The sequence below is a fragment of the Populus alba genome, chromosome 9 (assembly GCF_005239225.2).
Source record: "Populus alba chromosome 9, ASM523922v2, whole genome shotgun sequence".
NCBI classification, from domain to species: domain Eukaryota; kingdom Viridiplantae; phylum Streptophyta; class Magnoliopsida; order Malpighiales; family Salicaceae; genus Populus; species Populus alba.
Genome location: NC_133292.1, coordinates 12,374,427 through 12,396,259, shown reverse-complemented (window position 1 = coordinate 12,396,259; position 21,833 = coordinate 12,374,427). Strand labels below are relative to the sequence as shown.

The 21,833-nt window shown below is 36.1% G+C and overlaps 2 protein-coding genes across 2 annotated transcripts; both read left to right on the top strand.

Annotated features, from left to right (window-relative positions):
• Positions 1-6,334: 6,334 nt before the first annotated feature.
• LOC118032405 (T-complex protein 1 subunit eta-like) lies at positions 6,335-8,400 on the top strand. Its single transcript, XM_035037113.2, has 5 exons — positions 6,335-6,473; positions 7,004-7,091; positions 7,260-7,348; positions 7,433-7,507; positions 8,173-8,400. Exons 1-5 carry the CDS (start codon positions 6,384-6,386, stop codon positions 8,266-8,268), a joined length of 438 nt encoding a protein of 145 aa, XP_034893004.1. The 5' UTR covers positions 6,335-6,383; the 3' UTR covers positions 8,269-8,400.
• Positions 8,401-12,636: 4,236 nt separating this feature from the next.
• Positions 12,637-13,620, top strand: LOC118032331 (wall-associated receptor kinase 2-like). Its single transcript, XM_035037007.1, has one exon. The coding sequence runs from the start codon at positions 12,637-12,639 to the stop codon at positions 13,618-13,620; it is 984 nt and encodes a 327-aa protein (XP_034892898.1).
• The last annotated feature ends 8,213 nt before the right edge of the window (positions 13,621-21,833 follow it).

The window sequence follows — 21,833 nt, the reverse complement described above, 5'->3', positions numbered from 1 at the left end:
TGCCGCAAAACTCATAGCTTAGGTTATGATATCGAAATAATTCTATATAAAAAAAATCAAAGAAAACAACAAAGTCAATTCTTAGAAGAAAAAAAAAAACATTAATGCTGAATGATAATGAAATAAATAATAAGGGGCGAGTCAACTCATAGTGTGACGCAAAATTCATAACTCAGGTCACGAGATCGAGATAATTTTATAGAAAAAAAATCAAAGAAATCAATAGAACAAGTTCTAAAAAAAAAAAAAAAAACACTAATGCTGAATGATGGAATTGAAAAAAAAAAATAAGTAAAAAAATATATCAACCAACATCAACTTTTCAAATATGTAACCCGAGTTATTAAACTAGAAGCATCATGGATGAAAAAATGATGAAGCATAATCTCTAGCAAATTAAACGTTAAAGAATAAAATAGGGGGTCGTAAAAATTAACAACACAAAATGATCTAAAATAAAAAATGATAATTAAAAGAATGATGATGAAAATCAATATAAAAAATAAATTAAAGGGCAATTAAAAGTTTTTGAATGGAGGGTTAAATTTAAAAGAAAAATACCTCCAACAAAAAAAATAAAAGAATGGGAATCACTTTTTTTTAAAAAAATAATAACACACCATAAACTTTGATGGAAAAATAAAATTAAAAACTTATAATTTTTTTTATAAAAGAGCCAATGAAAAAAATTAAAAACTAAAAGAATAAAGATCAAAATAAATAAATAAAAAAAATTTGACAAATTATAATTAAAAAAATAAATTGAAAAAATGATTGATCTTTACAAACATCGATCAGTATTCTTAATCTGTCTGAAATGGGATTAAAAAAAACACAAAATACCATGAGATTTGATCCCATAAACCCGCGATTGGGGTCTTTTACCGAGTATATATGTTTTATTTATTCGGTAAATGTGCATGTTAATTAAAGCAAATTAAGATATAACAAAGACAAAAAAAAAAAAATCAGGAAAGAGAGAAAGTGAATTGTTATAATCAAGAATTTTTCATAAAACCCAACAAACGAGAAATTAAATATATAAACAACAAAAAATAATCACAATAATGTGGGAAAAATAATCAATCTTTTTTTCTCTAAAAACTAAAAAGCTAGTCAGGCCTGGAATGAGCTGCCAATTGGACCGCTAACAAAAAATAAATTTTTTTTTTTGTAAAAATTATAGTTTGCTTGGCATTTGGGATGGGATATTGTTATGACTTCTATTAATGGTGAAGAAAGTAAAAATAAAATCAATATTGTTACTCGTAACTGGTAGAACCATGATCCATAATGTCTAGCCCCCTCTTGGTTCCATTCCTTATATAAAATAAATATATTCACTGGTAGTTCTATGCTTTACAGTTTGATAGGTTTCCAGAGGGGAAGATTCTGTCATGTTCTGTAGGTGATTGTCATGCCTATATGCTTTTATGGAGGCTCTTTTTGCTGCCTTGCTTTTATGATAATCATTCAATAGGTGATTTATAAATTTCCATTTTTCAGGTAGTTCCTAATGGAAATAAGTTAAACTTTAAACAATACAGTTTACGTAAAGAAAAAGAAACAAATTTAAGATGGCAGAGTTGAGTAGAAAGATCAATATTTTTCATTAACTTCAAATGCCTATATATAGGCTTACATAGAACTTGAAATGCATTAAAACTCTCAACAAACTTGAGAGATTATTGGAATTGAAATCCTAGACTAAGTAGAATGCTTCTGCTGCAAATCCTAAAGGAAATAAACTGTTACAGAATTCAAATATTAAAAAACTGATCTTAATCTTATCTATCTAAAGGCAAAATCTCATAATTCTAACACTCCTCCTTGAGACTTGCCTTAGACAAACCAAGTTTCATCCTTAGAAATTCCAGTCTTGATCTAGGAAGAGCTTTAGTCATTATATCAGCAAGTTGAACATCTGTTGGACAGTAGTGTAGCTTTATAAGCTTGTTCTTCTCAGCTTCTCTTATAGAATGAAACTTCACATTGATGTGCTTGGTTCTGCCATGTTGAACCGAATTTAGAGCAATAGCAATGGCAGATTTATTGTCACAATGAAGCTCAGTTTGTGAGCTTTGTTCTTAACCCAAATCAGCAAGTAATTTGTTCAACCAAATTGCTTGATTTGCAGCAGCTGTCATGGAGATATACTCTGCTTCAGCTGTTGATTGTGCCACCACCTCCTGCTTCTTTGCATTCCAACAGATTGCACCTGAACCAATATTAAAAACATACCCAGAGGTGCTCTTCATGTCATCAACACTCCTTGCCCAGTCACTATCTGCATAACCAATTAGTTTTACTCCTCATGTCTTCAAGTACCAAATGCCAAGATCAGTCGTTCCTCTGATGTACTTCAACACCCTTTTAGCAATTCCCATGTGAATATTGCTAGGTGAGCTCATAAACCTTGACAACAAACCAGCTGGAAACATTAAGTCAGGTCTAGTTGCTGTCAAGTATAGTAAACTGCCCACCAGGCTTTTAAATCCAGAGGGATCTTCAAGTTTCTCACCATCATTCTTTGAAACTTTCTCATTTTGTGCTAAAGGAGTTGCTACTTCTTTGCATGACTCAAGTTTGAACTTCTTGAGTATATCAACAACATATTTCCTTTGTGAAACAAAAATACCCGAACTACATTGATGTATTTCCATTCCAAGAAAGTAGTTCATAATGCCAAGATCAGACATTTCAAAAACATCTTGCATTTCAGTTTTGAACTCTTCCAGTAACTTTGCATTGCTTCCAGTAACTAGCATGTCGTCTACATAGAGTGATATCACCAGCTGCAAACCATCTTCATCTTGTTTCAGATATAGTGTAGCTTCATTTTCACTTCTTTTGAATCCTAGTTAAATCAAATGAGTATCAATTCTGTTGTACCAAACCCTTGGTGCTTGCTTCAAACCATAAAGAGCTTTGTGTAGCTTGTAAACTTTGTGTTCATCACCAACAACAACAAAGCCTTCTGGTTGCTGAACATAAATTTCTTCAAGTAGTATTCCATTTAGAAAAGCATACTTCACATCTAAATGATATACTTTCCATCCTTTTTGTCCCGCAAGAGCAAGTAGGAGTCTTATTGTGTCATGCCTAGCTACTGGTGCGAAAGTGTCTCCATAATCCACTCCAGCAACTTGAGCAAAGCCTTTAACAACCAATCGAGCCTTGTGTTTGAAGATTGAACCATCTGGATTGAATTTGGTTCTGAAAACCCACTTCACTCCAATTTCCTTTTTATCTCCAGGAAGTTCAGTCAATCTCCAAGTCCCATTTCTTTCAATGGAATCAATTTCTGATTTCATTGCTTCAATCCAAGCTGGATCTCCTGCAGCTTTAGAGTAATTTGTAGGCTCAGCATGTACAAGGTTACATCTTTCATACACATCAGACAATTGTCTAACCTTAAGTACTGTTGTATCTGAAGTTGTTTCAATGGCTTGTTGATCTTCAACATCACTACTTTGTACTGGTGATTCAAGTACAATTGTGATAGTCTGTTGAACTCCTTTTAAGTCCCAATTCCAGCAGGCATTTTCATCAAATTGCACATCTCTGCTGACCTGAATTTTGGCTGAATTCATATTGAAAACTCTGTAACCTTTTGATTCTGATGCATATCCCACAAGAATCCCTTTCTCTGCTCTAGCATCCAGTTTTCCTCTTTTGGTAGATGGAACATGAAAATAGCACAATGATCCAAACACTTTTAAATGTTTGGCAGTAGGCCGGACTCCAGACCATGCCTCCAATGGTGTTTTGTTTTGAACAAACTTGGTTGGAAGTCTATTAAGCAAGTATACTGAAGTATTTACTCCTTCAGCCCATAGAAACCTTGGCAACTTCTTTTCAAACAATATACATCTGGACATCTCCATCACTGTTCTATTTTTCCTTTCAGAAACTCCATTCTGCTGTGGAGAGTAAGGAATCGTCAGCTGGTGTACAATCCCAGCTTCTAAACAAAAGGCATTAAACTCCTTCGAAATATACTCTCCACCATTATCAGTTCTCAACACTTTGATCTTCTGACCACTTTGAGTTTCAGCCATGCTTTTGAAGTTTTTGAACATAGATAGAGCTTGTGACTTGTGTTTCAGAAAATAAACCCAAGTCATTCTGAGTGAACCAGCTCCAGCATATGTGTTGCTCTTTTGGATATACCTTTAGGAAATGGTTGTCGATGTTGTTTCCCAGTTCACAACTTCCACATGTATGAGCAGTAACATGAATTGCAGACATGTTTTCTACCATTCCAGTATCATACAACAACTTTAATGCATTAAGATTGTAATGACCGAATCTTTTGTGCCAAAGAATGCTTTCATCAATCTTTGCACTAAACACATGTCCATTAACAGCATCAAGCTTCAAATAGAAGCTATTACCATCCATTTTGATTTTTGCTATCTCTGAATTATGTGTATCAGTGATAAAGCAAAATTTCTCTTTAAAAGAGACTTCATAACCATTCTTGAGCATTTGTGCAACACTAAGGAGATTTTGATCTAGTTCAGGAATGTAAAGAACATTTGTGATGGTTTTAATACCTCTATTTGTGCTTACTGCAATAGTTCCTTTCCCCTTAGCTTGCACAATATCTCCATTTCCCAGCTTAATCTTCGGTTGAACTGATTTGTCAACAGAGGAGAAAATTGACAGAAATTTAGACATGTGACTTGTGCAGCCACTGTCTATAAGCCATGTATTCAGTTCAGAGGTATTGCTAGCTTGTGTTGCCATAAACAAATGCTCTTCCTCATCTTTGCTTTCTTCAGATACATTTGCTTGTTGTTGAATTTGTTGCTGAGGTTGTCTCTTCTTGATTCTGCAATATTTCTCACTGTGACCGAGATTATTACAGAATAAACATTGAAGAGAAGGTTTCCCCTTAAACCAGCAATCTTTCTCAGTATGGTTAGTTCTTCTGCAATAAGAACATGGTGAGAAAGTCTGTCTTTTTGAAGGTATACTTGATTTTCTTTTAGCATACTTGATAGGTTTGTTTCTTGGTAGATTACCAGCACTCCTTTCCCTGTTGTTTGCTTGGAAAGCTCCTTCAACTGCCTCATCATCTCTCATATGAACTCTTTGCTCCTGAATATGAAGTTTGCTAATTAACTCAGCAATAGTCAGACTTTGCAGATCGCAAGATTCTTCTATTGCTGAGATCTTAGCTTCAAATTTTTGAGGAACAGACATCATAAGTTTTTCTACTACCTTATGATCTTCAAATGTGTTTCCAAGAAGCCTCATTTGATTTACAACATCCATTAATCTGCCAGAATAATCTTTGACAGATTCATTGTCTTTCATCTTCATCAACTCAAATTCCCTCTTAAATGCAAGAAGTTTAACTGCTTTGACTCTGCTGCTGCCTTCAAATTCAACTTGAAGCTTATCCCATACCTGTTTTGGTGTTTCCAGATTCATTATTTTTGTGAAAATATGATCTGCAAGACCATAATGAAGACAAGTAATGGCTTTGTCCTTCTTGAGTTTTTCTTCTTCATGTGCTTTCATTTGAGCAATTGTAGGATTTGCATTCAATGGTGGAGGATCAGAATCGGTTGCCACAACATTCCATAAGCCATGAGATCTTAGATAAAATCTCATTTTGACAGCCCAAATATGATAGAGTTCTCCACTAAATATTGGAATTGCAGATACAATATTATTTGAAGAAGTCATTGACAAAAAACAGAAAGAAAATAACTCTCAAGTGTTTCGCTCACCCTCTCTGTGTTTGCCTCACCTTCTCTTATTGTTATCACTCAAAAGAAAGAAAATTTGTTTGCCCCACATCCCGTAGGATCAATATGCTCTGATACCACTGATGGAAATAAGTTAAACTTTAAACAATACAGATTACGTAAAGAAAAAGAAACAGATTTAAGATGACAAAGTTGAGTAGAAAGATCAATATTTTTCATTAACTTCAAATGCCTATATATAGGCTTACATAGAACTTGAAATGCATTAAAACTCTCAACAGACTTGAGAGATTATTGGAATTGAAATCCTAGACTAAGCAGAATGCTTCTGCTGCAAATCCTGAAGGAAATAAACTGTTACAGAATTCAAATATTAAAAAACTGATCTTAATCTTATCTATCTAAAGGCAAAATCTCATAATTCTAACAGTTCCACATGGCACTATATCTATTGCCTTTGACAATGGTGAAGGGAGTTCAAAGAATGCGGTTTCACATATGTTTTTTGACAGGTTGATTGTCCATCAACATCTGTTAAATATGTGCAGTGTGTATATTTGTCTGTTATGCGCTTGAAATTCACTTAACCATGTCATCATGATTATTTATATCTGAACGCATTTTAGATAATAGTGACCAAACCAGTGATTTGCATGGCAGATGGAAATAAGCCGGTACTTGAGGCAGCATGCTCGCACAATAGCTGGGAAGTCTCAGCTGTTTATCAACTCTTATGCAAAAGCCCTCGAGGTAATTAGCTAGTTGTGTGATATGTTTTATTGTGGCATGGACTGCCTTCATGTATGTGGTTTAGAAACTGTGAAAATAACCACTATTATTGTGATCTTATGGATCTTGCTTGACCAGGTAATTATTTTTGAGCTTGTCATAGTTTATATCAAAATCTTTGAAGATTATGCTGTTATAAATTTTACCTGTCATGTCTTATTGGTGAAAATCCACATCTTAATGTTTTCCCATAATTTTTTTCTCCCTATCCAATGAGGTCAATCTGGGATTCTGTGCTCAATTACTAAGGAACTCGAAAAATGTACCTGATGATTTCAACTTCCATTCTTGAGCATTTCATGTAACCTTATTTCTATAATGCCCCACCTAAAGCTGAATTTGTGCAAGAGCTAGCTAGTCTCTCGCTCTCCCTGGTTAACAAAATGAGATCTTGGAGCTGTTTCATTAGTGATGATTTATGCTAAACACTTTAGATTGAAATATGGACTTTGATTATAAACTTAGTAAGGTATTCCACATTCTTGCTGCAGGTTATCCCACGACAACTATGTGATAATGCTGGGTTCGATGCAACTGATGTGCTGAACAAATTAAGACAGAAACATGCACTTCCATCTGGTAGGTGTTCATTTTTACTTATTGTAATTGCCTTTTGAAACATGCCATGCTTGATGTGCTAAACTACCTTCTTGCTAGCAAAAGGGCTTTATATCAATGGCTTTGTGTAGCAGATCTTTTTCTCCTTCACAGTTTTTGTCATTTAAAAGTAGTAAACTTTTTTAACAGGTGAGGGTGCACCATATGGAGTGGATATCAACACCGGTGGAATTGCAGATTCTTTTGCGAACTTTGTTTGGGAGCCGGCAGTTGTAAAGGTGTCTATATCTTCATTTATTTGATTTGCCTTTTTTTTCCTTCATTTCTGCTTGTTGAACCCTATGTGATTCTCCTTGACTCAGATCAATGCTATCAATGCTGCTACTGAGGCTGCTTGTCTGATCTTAAGTGTGGACGAGACAGTAAAGAATCCCAAGGTAATGTTAATGCTGCCTTGTGTTGGTTAGAATTGAGGGTGTTTGGAAGTGTGGTAGCGATTGCTTTTCAAATAGTTTTTCGTGCTGAAAAGCATGCAAATAATTTTTTTTTTCATTTTTTAAAAATTATTTTTGATATCAGCACATCAAAACGATCCAAAAAGTACAAACCGCACTCAATTTTAATAAAAAAAAAAATTTGAAATTTTTTAAAAAACAGGTTCAACCTCAATACCAAACAACATCGAAATATTATCCTGAGATCCTCGGGTTGTGGGGTTTGCTCCTTGGTATAATAAGCTGTCCCACCTGGCAATAGCCAACATGTGTACTGTAATTATTAAGTGTACGAGTGAGATTTGCTACACCATAGTACATATCAAGGTACCTTTGTCACTCTCAAATGTTATCCAACGTGCTAGTGAAATATGCTACCACATAATACACATATTAAGGTACCTTTGTCTGGAGAAAAAAATGTTTTAAATGTTTGTGTTAATTTTCTATCAGATTATAATGGATTTTGTCGTCCTATATGCGAGCCTGTGCCAAGTTAAATTAAAGCTGAAATTAACCCCTTTTTTTGTGAGCAAAAAATAACATGGGCCTCTATTCATGCACTTCTGTTCTTAAGCTGATTGATTCCATCACATTTGATGTTGCAGTCTGAAAGCGCCCAGGGAGAAGCAGCTGCAGGTGCTATGGGTGGACGCGGAGGAGGTGGTTTCCGTGGTCTTGGAAGTGGGATGCGAAGACGATGAACTCACCGAATTGCAATTTTTGTTCTCTTGATTTTAGTTTATGATGGGGTTTTCAATGTATGTATCAATGGGACTGAAATGATCAATCTGAACGTTTGGTATTTTGAATCTGCGTGGCTTTTCTATTTGAAAGTTGATCAGTTCACTGATTGGTAGCTTCTTTGTGGATTATGGCAGCAGCTTACTTTTGTTGCTTGCCCTCCCCGTTTGTCTGCAGGAGAGATATTTTGTATTTTTGTTTCCTTTCTTGTTGAGGAAATAGTAAAAGGCAATAGAACTCACTCTTTGTTGCATTTTTGTACTTGTATTTTTATTCCATCTTCTTGTATTTTACTGTATTTTAAAAATTATTATCAAAATCTTTGTATTTTTCTGTACTTGTGATTTAAATAGTAATAGTCAGAAAATAATAATCTCATAATTCATTACTTCTCGAAGTATTCTAGGCACGGATAGTTTGACGTATAATATGGAAATAATTTTAAAATATAAAAGAAAATAGATTTTTATTCTTATATATATAAAAAAAGATCTGTCATGATATTCAGTGTAGATAGTAGTTCTCCATTATATACTCGATGAAAATTGCGAATTAATCTTGTCAGTTGATAAAAATAAATTCATAGAATAATTCATGCATGATATATATTTTTGTTCAGTTGCAAATTATGAAGTTGAATATAGGAGGTTTAAGTCAAACTCCCTAGACCTAGAAAACCTTTTAAAAAAAATTAATTATAAAATGTAATTTAAAAAATTATTTGATTATAAAATGTTTTTTAAATGAGATTAGAGTTTTCACAACTGCATCAGAAAGGCTGAACCCCACGTTGGTGCTTGGATTTTTTATGGTTTCGCCTCCAACACAGAGAAATTTAACAACTGCATCATCTTTTGACTCAATACAGAATTCTGGGTCAAGCTCGAATTCACGTCATTAAATTTCCAGCCACTGATCCTTCTGGTTTTCATTCTTGGACCCACTGAGTCAGTATCAGTACCAGCAGTAATCTGGCTTGATGTCCCATCATGTAAAGCCTTTGCTTCTTCATATCTTTCTTCAACATTAGGCAACCCATTGAAAACTTTCTTGAACAAAAAGCCTAATCCTTCACAGCTCTTGAAGAAAAGAATATTCTAACAGCTGATCAGCAGAAGGTCTCTTTGAAGGGTCTTGATTGAGACAGGAAGCCACCATATCTTTGAACTCTTTAATTAGAAAACTTCTTGTTCTTGAAATCTTTGCTGTGCTTCTCATGAATCATGATAATCAAAGAACCACCCAAATCTCTTCTTTATCTTCATGATCAAAGACTTTGAAGGAGGAATGAGGTGAGAGAAAGGAGGTCCACCATGTGCTAATTCTAAGGCAGTAATACCGAAAGACCATATATATATCAGGCTTGAAACTAGCTATAACCTGTATCTGAGTAATTTATAACCTCTGGTGCCATCCAATATGGGGTCCCTGAAAAATCAGTTAACCTCATTGTTGATGAGGAAGACGATGAGGATGATTTCACAATGATACTTGAGTCGTAAATCGAGACTGGCATGCTACAATATTCCGTGTATACTAACACAGGTAAATTTTTATGAACTCTTTATGTAAAAGATATATCATTATAATATTTGGATGAAGATATTTTTTATTTTTACATTTCCTGCATGGATAGCTAAATTGATTTCCGGTGATAAACCATTACTGAAATGATCTGATTCATCCTTTTGGCTTTGATATTTTCAATAGAGTGAGATCTTGGATGTGGTGAAATTGATTTTCCAGTTATAAACCATTACTGATTGTGTAGAAATATTTGCTGTTACCATGTTCTATATTTTCTCTGCTGGATTCTCAAGATTGTATAGAAATAGATGTTAAACAGGTCAGAGCTATATTAGCACAGCTTCTCATGTCTGTCTTCAATATTAGCCTAGGAACTAGTTCAGTATCAAAATTGATGGAAACCTTGGAGATCTGCAGCTACGCGGATCTTTTACCTAGGCAAGCATGCAAACCATGTTTTTCAATATGTTCTGTTATTTACATTTTGGAAAAATTCTCTTTCTCGGCACTGTTGCTGAATAAATTTCTATCAGCCTTCATGTCGGGCTTCTAGATGCTTTCTCCCCATTAAAATTCATGCACAAGTTTTCCTTTGGTTAGGAAGTACTATTCCTCGTATAGAATCGTAAAGGAAAATTACTTGCGAGAATTTATTTTTTTATTTTTGGATCAATTACTTCATTATTATTTCAATTACTAGAATCAAAGTGATATTTCACAGTACGAACATCTTTATAAATCTTATCAAGTTAATATAGAGTGTAAATATAAAAAAAAAAAAAAAACTCTGTTCTTTCAATAATAAAAAAGTTGTTATTCCATATGGATTATGTCCCTTTCTATATAATTAGAGAAAACGGTTATTTATTTTAGTAACTTCTCTAATAACTTGGACCAGACTCATTTATTATAGGTGAACCAAGCCTAACTCAATAACCAACAACTCGAAAATCCATTTTTCTCACAGTCGCCTCCCCCTTAACCGGCGCGAGCATGTGTTCTCGATGAAGCGGCACTGCAGTTTTTCAAAGAGGTATGAAAGCCTTTTCAACCCCTGTTGTGAACGCTACTGCTTTGAGCAAGTTTCCCCACTTTGCTGAAATCTTAGCTTAATACTGTTCCTTGAAATCACATGCATGCAGCTCTCATCTACGTAGAAAAGGTGTTCAGTTACTTGAGGTCAAGGAAAGTCTTGAGTGTTTGACAGTGTATGATCTTCTACGAATTACTCGCATGTAATAAAAAAAGGAAAAGAATCTTGAAAGAAGAAATTGTATGCATGGTTTTGTCCTCTGCTTTCTTTCAAGCATAGTTGTTAAACATCCCTTTTGAGTAAAGACGGCGAGGGCTTGTTTGGAAACGCTGCTGTTTCAAAACGATTAAAATATATATATAAAAAAAAGAATTTAAAGAAAAAAAGAATTCAAAAAGCTTTAAAAACGCTTGTGAAGTAGAAAACTAACACGCTTTATGTTCATTTTCAAAGAGTAAATCTTCCAATGAGAAAACATACCTTGTGGAAAAGGGAACCTGACTTGTAGAAACAATAAAATATTCCAAAATCTCTGTGGTGGGGTATCCAGATAGAACTTTTGATTGCTATACTTTCTTCACAACATTTGTTTGTCTTCAGGCCTCATTGTCTAGAGACAGAAATTTTTAAAGAATTTAATTTTTTTTTTTAAATATCAAATAATAATCATATTAAAATTAATATAAAAATCAAATTAAATGAAATTTTTAGAAATAAAATTAAAAAAAATCAAAATAAAATATATAACAATAAAAAATTTATGAATTAAATTTGATATAATCAGCCTATAATATAATATTTTTATAATTTTTATAATTTTAAAAAATATTTTTAAAAAATTAGTTTTCATAAAACAAACGATCAAAATAAAGTTTTCTTTTCGTTGATTAGATATTTGACGTGGACGTAAAAAATTTCCAAAATGGCTGCCTTTGTGGTGGGGCATCCCGATAGAAGAGTATTCTAAGGAGGGACTTTTCTTCTCATTGTCTGTTCTCCGATACATTTGTTTTTGTCTTCAGGCCTCATTGACTAATGACTTAGGATGGGATATTTTCCAACAGGATTAAAAAAAATAATACAATAAAGACAGAATTTTCCAAAAGATCAATTGGGACCACAGACGAAGAAGTTGAGAGGTCGGAGTAAGAGCATCACAGAAAGATGAGTGGCCGAAATGACGTGGGAAAGGTGCTGCCAAAGCTCCCATGTCCACGTTAAATCTTTCCCCTTCCTGAGATAATTAAAGATATCATTTAGTAATTTTGGTGCCAGTGATTCACTTCACATTTAGCAGTGTGTTAACATATGTTTTTTAAATTAATTACTTTGTATTTAAAAATATGTTAAAATATTTTTTTATTTTTTAAATATTATATATAACATTAACACATCAAAACAATTTACAAAAAATAAAAATAATTTAATTTAAAATAAAAATAATTTCTTTTATTTTTTTTCAAAAACATTTTAAAAAAGAAAAAAACAAATGGACACTTGGCAGAATGCGTGACCACTTCTAGGGAGCACTAGTTCAGTGGCATGGCTAACTATTTTCTCGTATAAAAAATATTTAAAAAAAAAAGTTAAATATGTCTTAAAAACATAAAAAAATATAACGTTCAGGAAAGTGTTTTCTGTCGGTCTCTCTTTGCTATATATTTTCTACCAGGAAATGAAGTTGCACAATTAAAAATTAGCGGGAGAGAGTTGGTTTGGAGAAGGAGCTTCTTTGTATACATATATTAAGTTGGGCGGTGTATAGAAAATGATACTTCAGAGGAGGGTGTTTTTGCTGATGATGTTGCTGCTAGTGGCTGCAGTAACAGGAGCAACAGCAAATCCAGATGTGAGAGATGGCTGCCGAGAAAGGTGTGGGGATGTTATTGTTCCTTACCCGTTTGGGATTGGGGAACAAAGATGTGCCATGAATGAAAACTTCTTTCTAAATTGCACTTCCACTGATGATGGTCATCATGAACAACTGTGGTTTGGAGGGGACATGCCTGCTCGCAATATATCATTGCTGAATGGCACAGTCACTGTAGGCATTTTAGCATCGTTCGATTGCTATGAAAATTCATCAGGGCGGCAGTCGCGGCACTCGCAGCAGTCGCGGCAGTCGCGGCTTTTCAATTCGAATATATCACTTGGATCAGGCCCCTACACATTTTCAGACTCTCGAAATATGTTCACAGCAGTTGGTTGTGATACCATTTCCATGGCGACCAACAAGGAGGCGACATCCGGGTTTGGTTGTCTCTCTTTATGTACTGTAAATGCTACCATGTCAAAGGAGAATTCCTGCTTAGGTTCTGGATGCTGCCACACCGCGATTCCAAAGGGTCTCAAGTCTCTGAATATTACCCTTCAGAGCTTTCGCAACCACACGGATGTTTTCGCATTTAACCCCTGTAGCTTTGCATTCCTTGAGGACAAAGACTCCCTTGACCTGTCGGATTGGCCACTCTCTCGTACTCCAACATATTTGGATAAATCAAATGTTGTGATCGAATGGGTAGCTCAAAACGAGACATGCGAAGAGGCTCCGGCCAATAAGAGTTCATATGCTTGTGGCATCAATACAAATTGCTATTACTCTGATAATGGTCAAGGATATCGTTGCGCATGCAAAAAAGGATTCGAAGGAAACCCATATCTTGAACAAGGCTGCCAAGGTAAAGTGACAGATGCCTTGAGTAGTTACGTAATTGAAATTAAAAGATTGTTCATTCTTATTCTCAGATATTGATGAAACAAAACAACTTCTAAATGCGTAGAACTTTTCTAGAATTTATATTCGTGTAGACTAAATTGTATTGAATTAAGGTAAACTCATAATTTGTTATGTTTGCAGATATTAATGAGTGCAAGTATCCTGAAAAATACCCATGTCATGGTAAATGCCATAACACCATAGGGGATTACGAATGTAAATGTCCACTTGGCATGAGAGGTGATGGCAAAAGAGGTTGCAGTGGGTTTGGGATCATCACAATTATTATTTCAGGTAATTAATGTGCATCCACTTCAATACGTGGCAGTGGCAGGTGTTCCTTGTTTTTCAACTATCCTATACGTAATTTATTAATCCATCCATCCAGAACAATAAGTTGAGCTATCATTTACTAGGGCTTTGCCTTTTGGGTTCAAAACAAAAGAACTGAACTAATATATTTCACTTACAAAATTAGACTAATCGAAAAACTAGTTTATTCTAACATAGGATTAAAAAAAAAAGAGTTTACCACGTTTGTCTTTCTTGAAAATCTTATGATAATTTAAAAAAAAAATTCTTCAAAATTTTAAAGGAATAATTATTTTTTTCGTGAAAAGCTATGACAAAACCTTTTCGAAGATGCTCAAAAAGTAGATCATCTTAGTCTTTCTTGAAAATTTCATGAAACATAAAAAATTAATTGTTTAAAACAAATTTTAATTCCTTAAAACTTTATATTATAGAATAGGATTCTAATATAGGATGTTGTAATCATTACAGTTACTGCAGTGTTATACTGCCTCTATATAAATAGGAAGGTTGGCTAAGGCACAACCTAACACATTCTATTATTCTCAACTTGGTATCAGAGCAACAAAACCCTAAAATAAATTAAACCTAATTTTCTCATAGCCTCCCAACCTCCCTTTTTCAATGGAACAGCCACCACATACATCTTCAAATTTTGCAGCACCAGCAGTCCAACTTTCTTCTTCTCCAACAGTGCAGCCCTCTTCTCTTGTAGCGCCTCCTCTGCTTTCCTCTACTATGTCACCGCCTGGATTCTCCTCTGCCATGGCTGGTGAACGCCTCCTCTTGCAGCCCACGTTTGCTGTCTCTACTGCCGCAAGCATTATCTCTCTTTCTCACACTCATCAAGTCATCTCCCTCAAATTAACAAACACCAATTATTTATATTGGCGTATGCAAATGCTACCTTATCTCCTAGGCCAAGGAGTTTTTGGTTTTGTTGATGGCTCCAACACATGTCCATCAACACATGTTCTTGCCCATGATGGTATCTCTCTTCAGGTAAATCCGCTTTTTCAAACCTGAAAACAACAGGACCAACTCATTCTAAGTGCTCTTCTTTCCTCCCTATCTATGGAAGTTTTGCATCTTGTTGTTGGTTGTCAAAGTTCTTGTTCAGTTTGGGGCACTCTTGAGCGAGCTCTCGCTTCCACCTCCAACTCTCGTATTATACAACTTCACGGCTCTCTTCAGGATCTTCGACAGGGTGATGAATCAGTAACTCAATTTATGCAAAAAGCGAAGGCCTTATTTGAGGAATTGGCCGCTGCTGGTCGGCCAGTTTCACTTGAAGATTTCAATTTATATGTGTTTCATGGTCTTCGGGGAGAGTTTAAGGACTTAGTTACCAGTCTTATTACCAAGGCCGAACCTTTATCATATGCAGATCTTCACAGCCATCTCCTCACACATGAATTTCTTCACAAATGTTCTGCTTCCATACATGCTCCTCTGCTGCCCACACCTAGCATTCCATCTTCTGCTCTTGTTGCACAGCGCCAGACTTTTGGCAATTTTGGCCGTAGTAGGGGCCGCTTCAACGGTGGCTGGCGTCCCAACCAGTCCAACAGCAGAGGCAACCGATTTGCTGGCTCCAGACCTGATCACCGCAGCTTCCAAAACTCCTCCTTCGGTGACAATAGGCAAGGCTCTTGGCAGCGTAATAGGGGGCAGAATCCACGCTGTCAACTGTGTCAGAATTTCGGCCATACAGCTCCTCATTGCCCTCAATTCCAGCAACGAGGTTATGGCCAACAACCTACTGCCAACCTGGTGCAGCGCAATCTCTCCTCAACCGGTTCTGTTGATTGGTTTCCAGATACCGGTGCCAATCAACACGTCACACCTGATCTTGCCACCTTGACCGCTTCAGAACCGTACCTTGGTAATGATAATTTGCATGTTGGTGATGGTAAGGGCCTTCCTATATCTCATCTTGGTCATACAAAAATATATACACCACATCGTTCTTTCACCTTATCTAATGTTCTTCATGTTCCTGCAATCACAAAACCTCTGCTCTCTGTTCAGAAATTTTGTCTTGATAATAATGTTTATTTTGAATTTCACCCTCGTGTGTTTTATGTCAAGGATTTCAACACCCATGAAGTCCTTCTCTTAGGTCAGAGTAAAGATGGTCTCTATGCCCTGACCAAGTCTTCTGTCACGTCAGTTCCTCAAGCCTATTGGTCTCCTTGCACTTCTGCCTCTGCTGATTTATGGCATCGTCGACTAGGTCATCCTACTTCACGTATCTTTCAATTATTAATCTCGAAAAATAAGATTATTTGTAACAACAAACGTCTTAATTTTCAATGTCAAAGTTGTCCTTTAGGAAAATCATCGCGTTTGTCTTTAGGACCTACTGGTCACAAAACTTCTGCTCCACTTGAATTAATTTTTAGTGATGTATGGGGCCCTGCTCCTCTTTTTTCTTCAGATGGCTATCGTTATTTTGTTATCTTCGTTGATGCTTATACTAAATATGTATGGTATTATCCTCTAGTTGCCAAGTCTGATGTTTACTCTGTTTTTCATCAATTTCAAACTCTTGTCGAACGTTAATTTTCCTTAAAAATAAAATCTGTTCAAACTGATTGGGGTGGTGAATACCGAAAACTATCCATATTTTTTCAGACCATTGGTATTCATCATCGTCTGATTTTTCCCCACACTCATGAACAAAATGGAACAGTAGAGCGTCATCATAGGCATATTGTGGAAACAGGTCTTACACTTTTAGGGCAATGTAAAGCACCTTTTCGATTCTGGAATTATGCTTTTGAAACCTCTGTTTATCTTATAAATCGCATGCCTACTCCTATTCTTGCCCATCGCTCTCCGTTTGATTGTTTATTTCAACGGTCTCCTGATTATCATTTTTTGCGTACCTTTGGGTGTCTTTGGTTTCCTTTTCTGCGTCCATATAATAATCATAAATTGGATTTTCGTTCCTCTCCATGTGTGTTTTTGGATATAGTTCCTCACATATTGGTTATCGATGTCTTGACATTGCATCTCACCGTATTTATATTTCCCGTCATGTCCGCTTCCATGAACATGTGTTTCCATTTGATAATTCTGAACAGATTGCAAAGGTCTCCACCACAACCCCCACCCCACCCACTACTGTCACCCTCCCAAATTTGCTAAACCACCAATCGCTACCCGCTTTCACTAGCCACCCAAACAGCCCACAACACTCCGCTTTGCCACTCCAAACAACCACCCGACCACAGCCTTGTTATTATATATCGGATCAAACGTCGTGTTGATGGTAGTATTGAGCGCTATAAAGCGCGCCTTGTTGCTAGAGGTTTTACCCAGCAGGAAGGTATTGATTATTCTAAAACCTTCAGTCCAGTTATTAAGCAAGCCACTGTCCGATTGGTTTTCTCTATTGCGGTTTCGCGAAATTGGAAGATTCATCAGCTTGATATTCATAATGTCTTCCTCAATGGTGTTCTTACTGAAGAGGTCTATATGAAACAGCCTCCAGGTTTTGTTGACTCTTCTCTTCCATCTCATGTGTGTAGATTGCACAAATCATTGTATGGTTTGAAACAGGCACCGAGAGCATGGTACACTCGTCTAAGTGATTTTTTGCTCTCCATCGGTTTCCGAGCTTCCAAGGTTGACACCTCCCTTTTTATCTTATCTGATGGTACTAATATCTTTTATCTCCTGGTGTATGTTGATGATATTCTGCTCACGGGTAGCAACTCTGCTATGCTTCATCACCTTATACAGTTACTCAGCTCTGAGTTCAAGCTTCGTGACTTAGGTGTTGTTCACTACTTTCTGGGTATTGAAGTTCAGTCTACCAGTATGGGTTTAATGTTGCGTCAACATAAATATATTCTTGACATCCTCACTCGAGCTAGTATGACTTCCTGCAAACCAGTTGATACTCCAGTCTCCCCTTCGAAAGTCATTTTATTATCGGATCATTCATTCTCTGATCCTACACGATTTTGTCAAATCGTGGGTGCTCTTCAATATCTTACCTTCACCCGTCCAGATATATGTTTTGTTGTTAACAGAGTCTGTCAGTTTATGCATGCTCCTACAGATTCTCATTGGGCCGCTGTCAAACGTATTTTACGTTATCTTAAAGGTACGACATCTTATGGTTTCTATATCACTCGAGGCTCCTCTTTTGCTCTACATGGCTTTACAGATGCAGATTGGGCAGGTAGTATTGATGATCACAAGTCTACCACTACAAGATTTCACAGTTTTACCGACGGAAATATTCCGTCGGTGTTTGACAGAACGTTCGTCGGTAAATTATTTACCGACTATATTACCGACGGAATACTCCCGTCGGAATACCTTTTGTCGGTGATTCCACATTCCGTCGCTATATCCGTCGGTAATAAAAAAAACACATTTACCGACGGTTTTACCGACGGCCTGTGCGCGCCAAAAAAAAAAAAGTTTCCCGCTTGGAATATACCGACGGAATACATTCCGTCGGTGTTATGTAAATACCGACGGACTAACTCCGTCGGCAAAAGTGTCGGTGATATTTCATACCGACCGAATAAATTCGTCTGTAAATTCGTCGGTATTTTTATACCGACGGATTATTTCCGTCGGTGAGTATGTCGGTGTTGGGATGGCATACCTCAGACACTGTCCAATGCCGACGGATTTATTCCGTCGGTAAATCCCTGTGTAATTTTATTTTTTTAATTATTTAGAAAAAATAATATAAATTAATAGTAATACAAACCAATTATGCAAATAAAATTTATATTAAGCAACAAAAAACTCAAAGTTAAATAATATTCATTACAAAATGAATGTGTTTAAAAAAAAAACAATTAATATAAAGGTGGAGGAGGAGGAGGAGGAGGAGGGTGGGGGTTAGGCGGCCAAAAAGGATTAGGCGCACATGTTCCGCCTTGTGTCATGTTCATGACCATTTGACGAAGCTCTTCATAGGCCGCTCTTTGTTGTTCAGACTCTGCTCTGCGTTGTTCGTCCGCCAATCTGTGTTGTTCGTTCGCCAATCTTTGCTCTTCTTTGAGTTGTGTGTACGCCTCTGATAGGTGGTCACACCTTTGCTGCAAGGCCACAAACTCCTTAGATTGGGAGCTCGATACAGATTGGGAGCTCCCACCGGTTGAAGCAGTACCGGTCGACCGCAACTTGGCAGCGGTAGTGTTGGAGAGCCCGTAAACCTGATTTTTATCGGGTCCACCTGACGATCCAGCCTCCATCCACAAATCCGGATCGAATTCCGGATGGGTCGAAGGATCATCCCCGTATCTCTCCCTCAACCGATTATTATAGGTCTCCTGAAAAAAAAAATCATATTCAATTCAATAAACATAGTAATAACTTACAAAATAAAATGGTTAAACAAACACACCACAAACTGTTGAGCACGGTTGTCAACGAACTGTTGCGTCCCCTTTTGGCGGTCATGACTCCGCACGTGCGTCTCCACAAACAGCTCCATAGGGCTCGGCTCACGTCCAAGAGACGTAGCCTATATATAATAAAAAAAATGTATTAACAACAAATTAATTGAACGATATATTTCATTTAAATTAATCTTACCATCCGTTTCGCATGTGCAGCAAACGGAACGGAGCCGCCGGTGTGCGTTGTAACCGAGCCATGAATTTGCCGATTCCGGTTGCCGGCACCGGACTGTGAGCGTCGAGTGAACCGCTCAGACGTCACGTGCTGAAGATAGTGCGGCCATATATCTTCCGGGATGTATATTGGTTTGAAATCCCTCCAAACCGCAACATCGTTCCAGCCTTGTAACCCCTTATCCCTCGCTGTTTTTTTTGCTTTTTTCTAGGCGTCATACCAAAAATCACGCAACCTAATTCACGCACGAAAAAATTACATTTCAAAACATAAATAATTATGTAAAAAAAAGTCGTATTGTTTTCGATGTTACCTAATTGCCGCGTGATTTTCCCACACCCTCCTCACAACACTGTCATGTTCATCGTCCCAGCAGAATCGATGCTGTATATAAAAAAATAATTTTTTTAAAATGTTAATAATTTATTTACAATTATAACATGAATTTATAATTAGAAATAAGCTGAAAATTATATATTAACACGAACCTCAAATCTACGAAACCATGCATTGATTTGAGGCATCCATTCAGGATTTTCTGGATATCTGACTCCATTGAAACAATGGAATCTCCATCGACGCTTTAAACGCCGATGATATTAATCGGGCGGCCTCAATGTTTGTGAACCTGAAAAGAAATGAAATTAATTTGTGATTACTTCATAAATTATGTTTTAAATTTGTTTTTTTATATAAAAAAACTAAAACATTAACAAACTTACATTGAAAGATCGTCCTTCCACTGTGCCTCGAACTGGCGGGTAAATTGATTCCGCTTCGAAGGCATGCCGCGTCTGCGATGTGAAACATCGCTGGAAGAGGCAGCATCAGTTGACGGCGCAGGTGGTGTAGGTGCCTCTTCTTGAGAGGCACCTAAGGAAACATCATCATCGCTGCTAGACGAACTTGATTCGACTTGACGACCAGCTCTGGTTTTCATTTTATATTAATAATTGTAAAATAAAATTCAAAAGTCAAAAAAGATACTACCCAAATCCACAAACCTGCAAATATTAACAATAGCCACAACCAATCGAACCAATCTATACTAATTATTCCAACATATTCAACTATTAATCCTAAGATAAATTCAACGTTAACAATTACAATTCACAAATTAATCAATAATTATATTCAAAACAATAAAAAATATAACAAAAAATAAATTCAATAAATTCAACAAATTAACAATTACAATTCAACAAATTCAAAAAAATTCAAAAAAATTCAAAAATTCAACTTTAACTAATTCTAAGTTAAATTAACTAATAACAATTCTAACAACACAACAACAAAAAATATTCAATAAATCCAACAATTAAATTCAATTATTCAACAATTAAATTAACAAATATTCAACAAATTCAAAAAATATTCAAAAAAATTCAACTTTAACTAATTCTAAGTTAAATTACCTAATAACAATTCTAGCAACACAACAACAAAAAATATTCAATAAATCCAACAATTAAATTCAATTATTCAACAATTAAATTAACAAATATTCAACAAATTCAAAAAATATTCAAAAAAAAAAGGGAACGAAATATACATACCTTAATAATGTCTCAAATTCAAAACTTTATCTACATTGCAACAAAAAACACCAACACAACAAAAATAAAAACAAACTAAAAATAAAAATAAAATAAAATAAATTAGAAAAAAAAACATACCTTTTAATATAATGAAGATTTACAACACCAAATCTTGCTAGAGATTAAAGGTGAAAGTGTTTAAGGATTGAGGGGGAAAAAATGAAAAATCTAGGCTGAAAAACGCAGGAGAAGAGAAGAAGCGGCGGGGAGAAGAAGAAAAAATGAGGCGAAGCGGCGGGGGTGGAACTTATAGGTCAATTTTACCGACGGACTCCACCGACGGAATTAACATCCGTCGGTAACAGGTTACAAATCCGTCGGTACAAGGTCAAAATTCCGTCGGTATTTTTCGAATTTCGCCCCGAATTTTTAAAAGCCCTCCAAAATTTTCGAAGTCCGTCGGTGATTCCGTCGGTAATCTGACAAGTTCAGGGGCGCATTAATTAACGCACTTTGGGAAACGCGCGGTCCGTCGGTAATTCTGTCGGTAAAATGGGTAACCGACAAATTACCGACGGAGGTACGCCGTCGGTAATACCGTCGATGGTGGTTTTATGTTTTCGAGCTTACTGTGAGATGCCGACGGATGTTATTCCGTCGGCATGGCCGTCGGTGATTGTGGCATTTTGTTGTAAATATTTTCGAACTCTCTGTGAGATACCGACGGGAGGTGAGTCCGTCGGTATGGCCGTCGGTGATTGTGGCATTTTGTTGTAAATATTTTCGAAC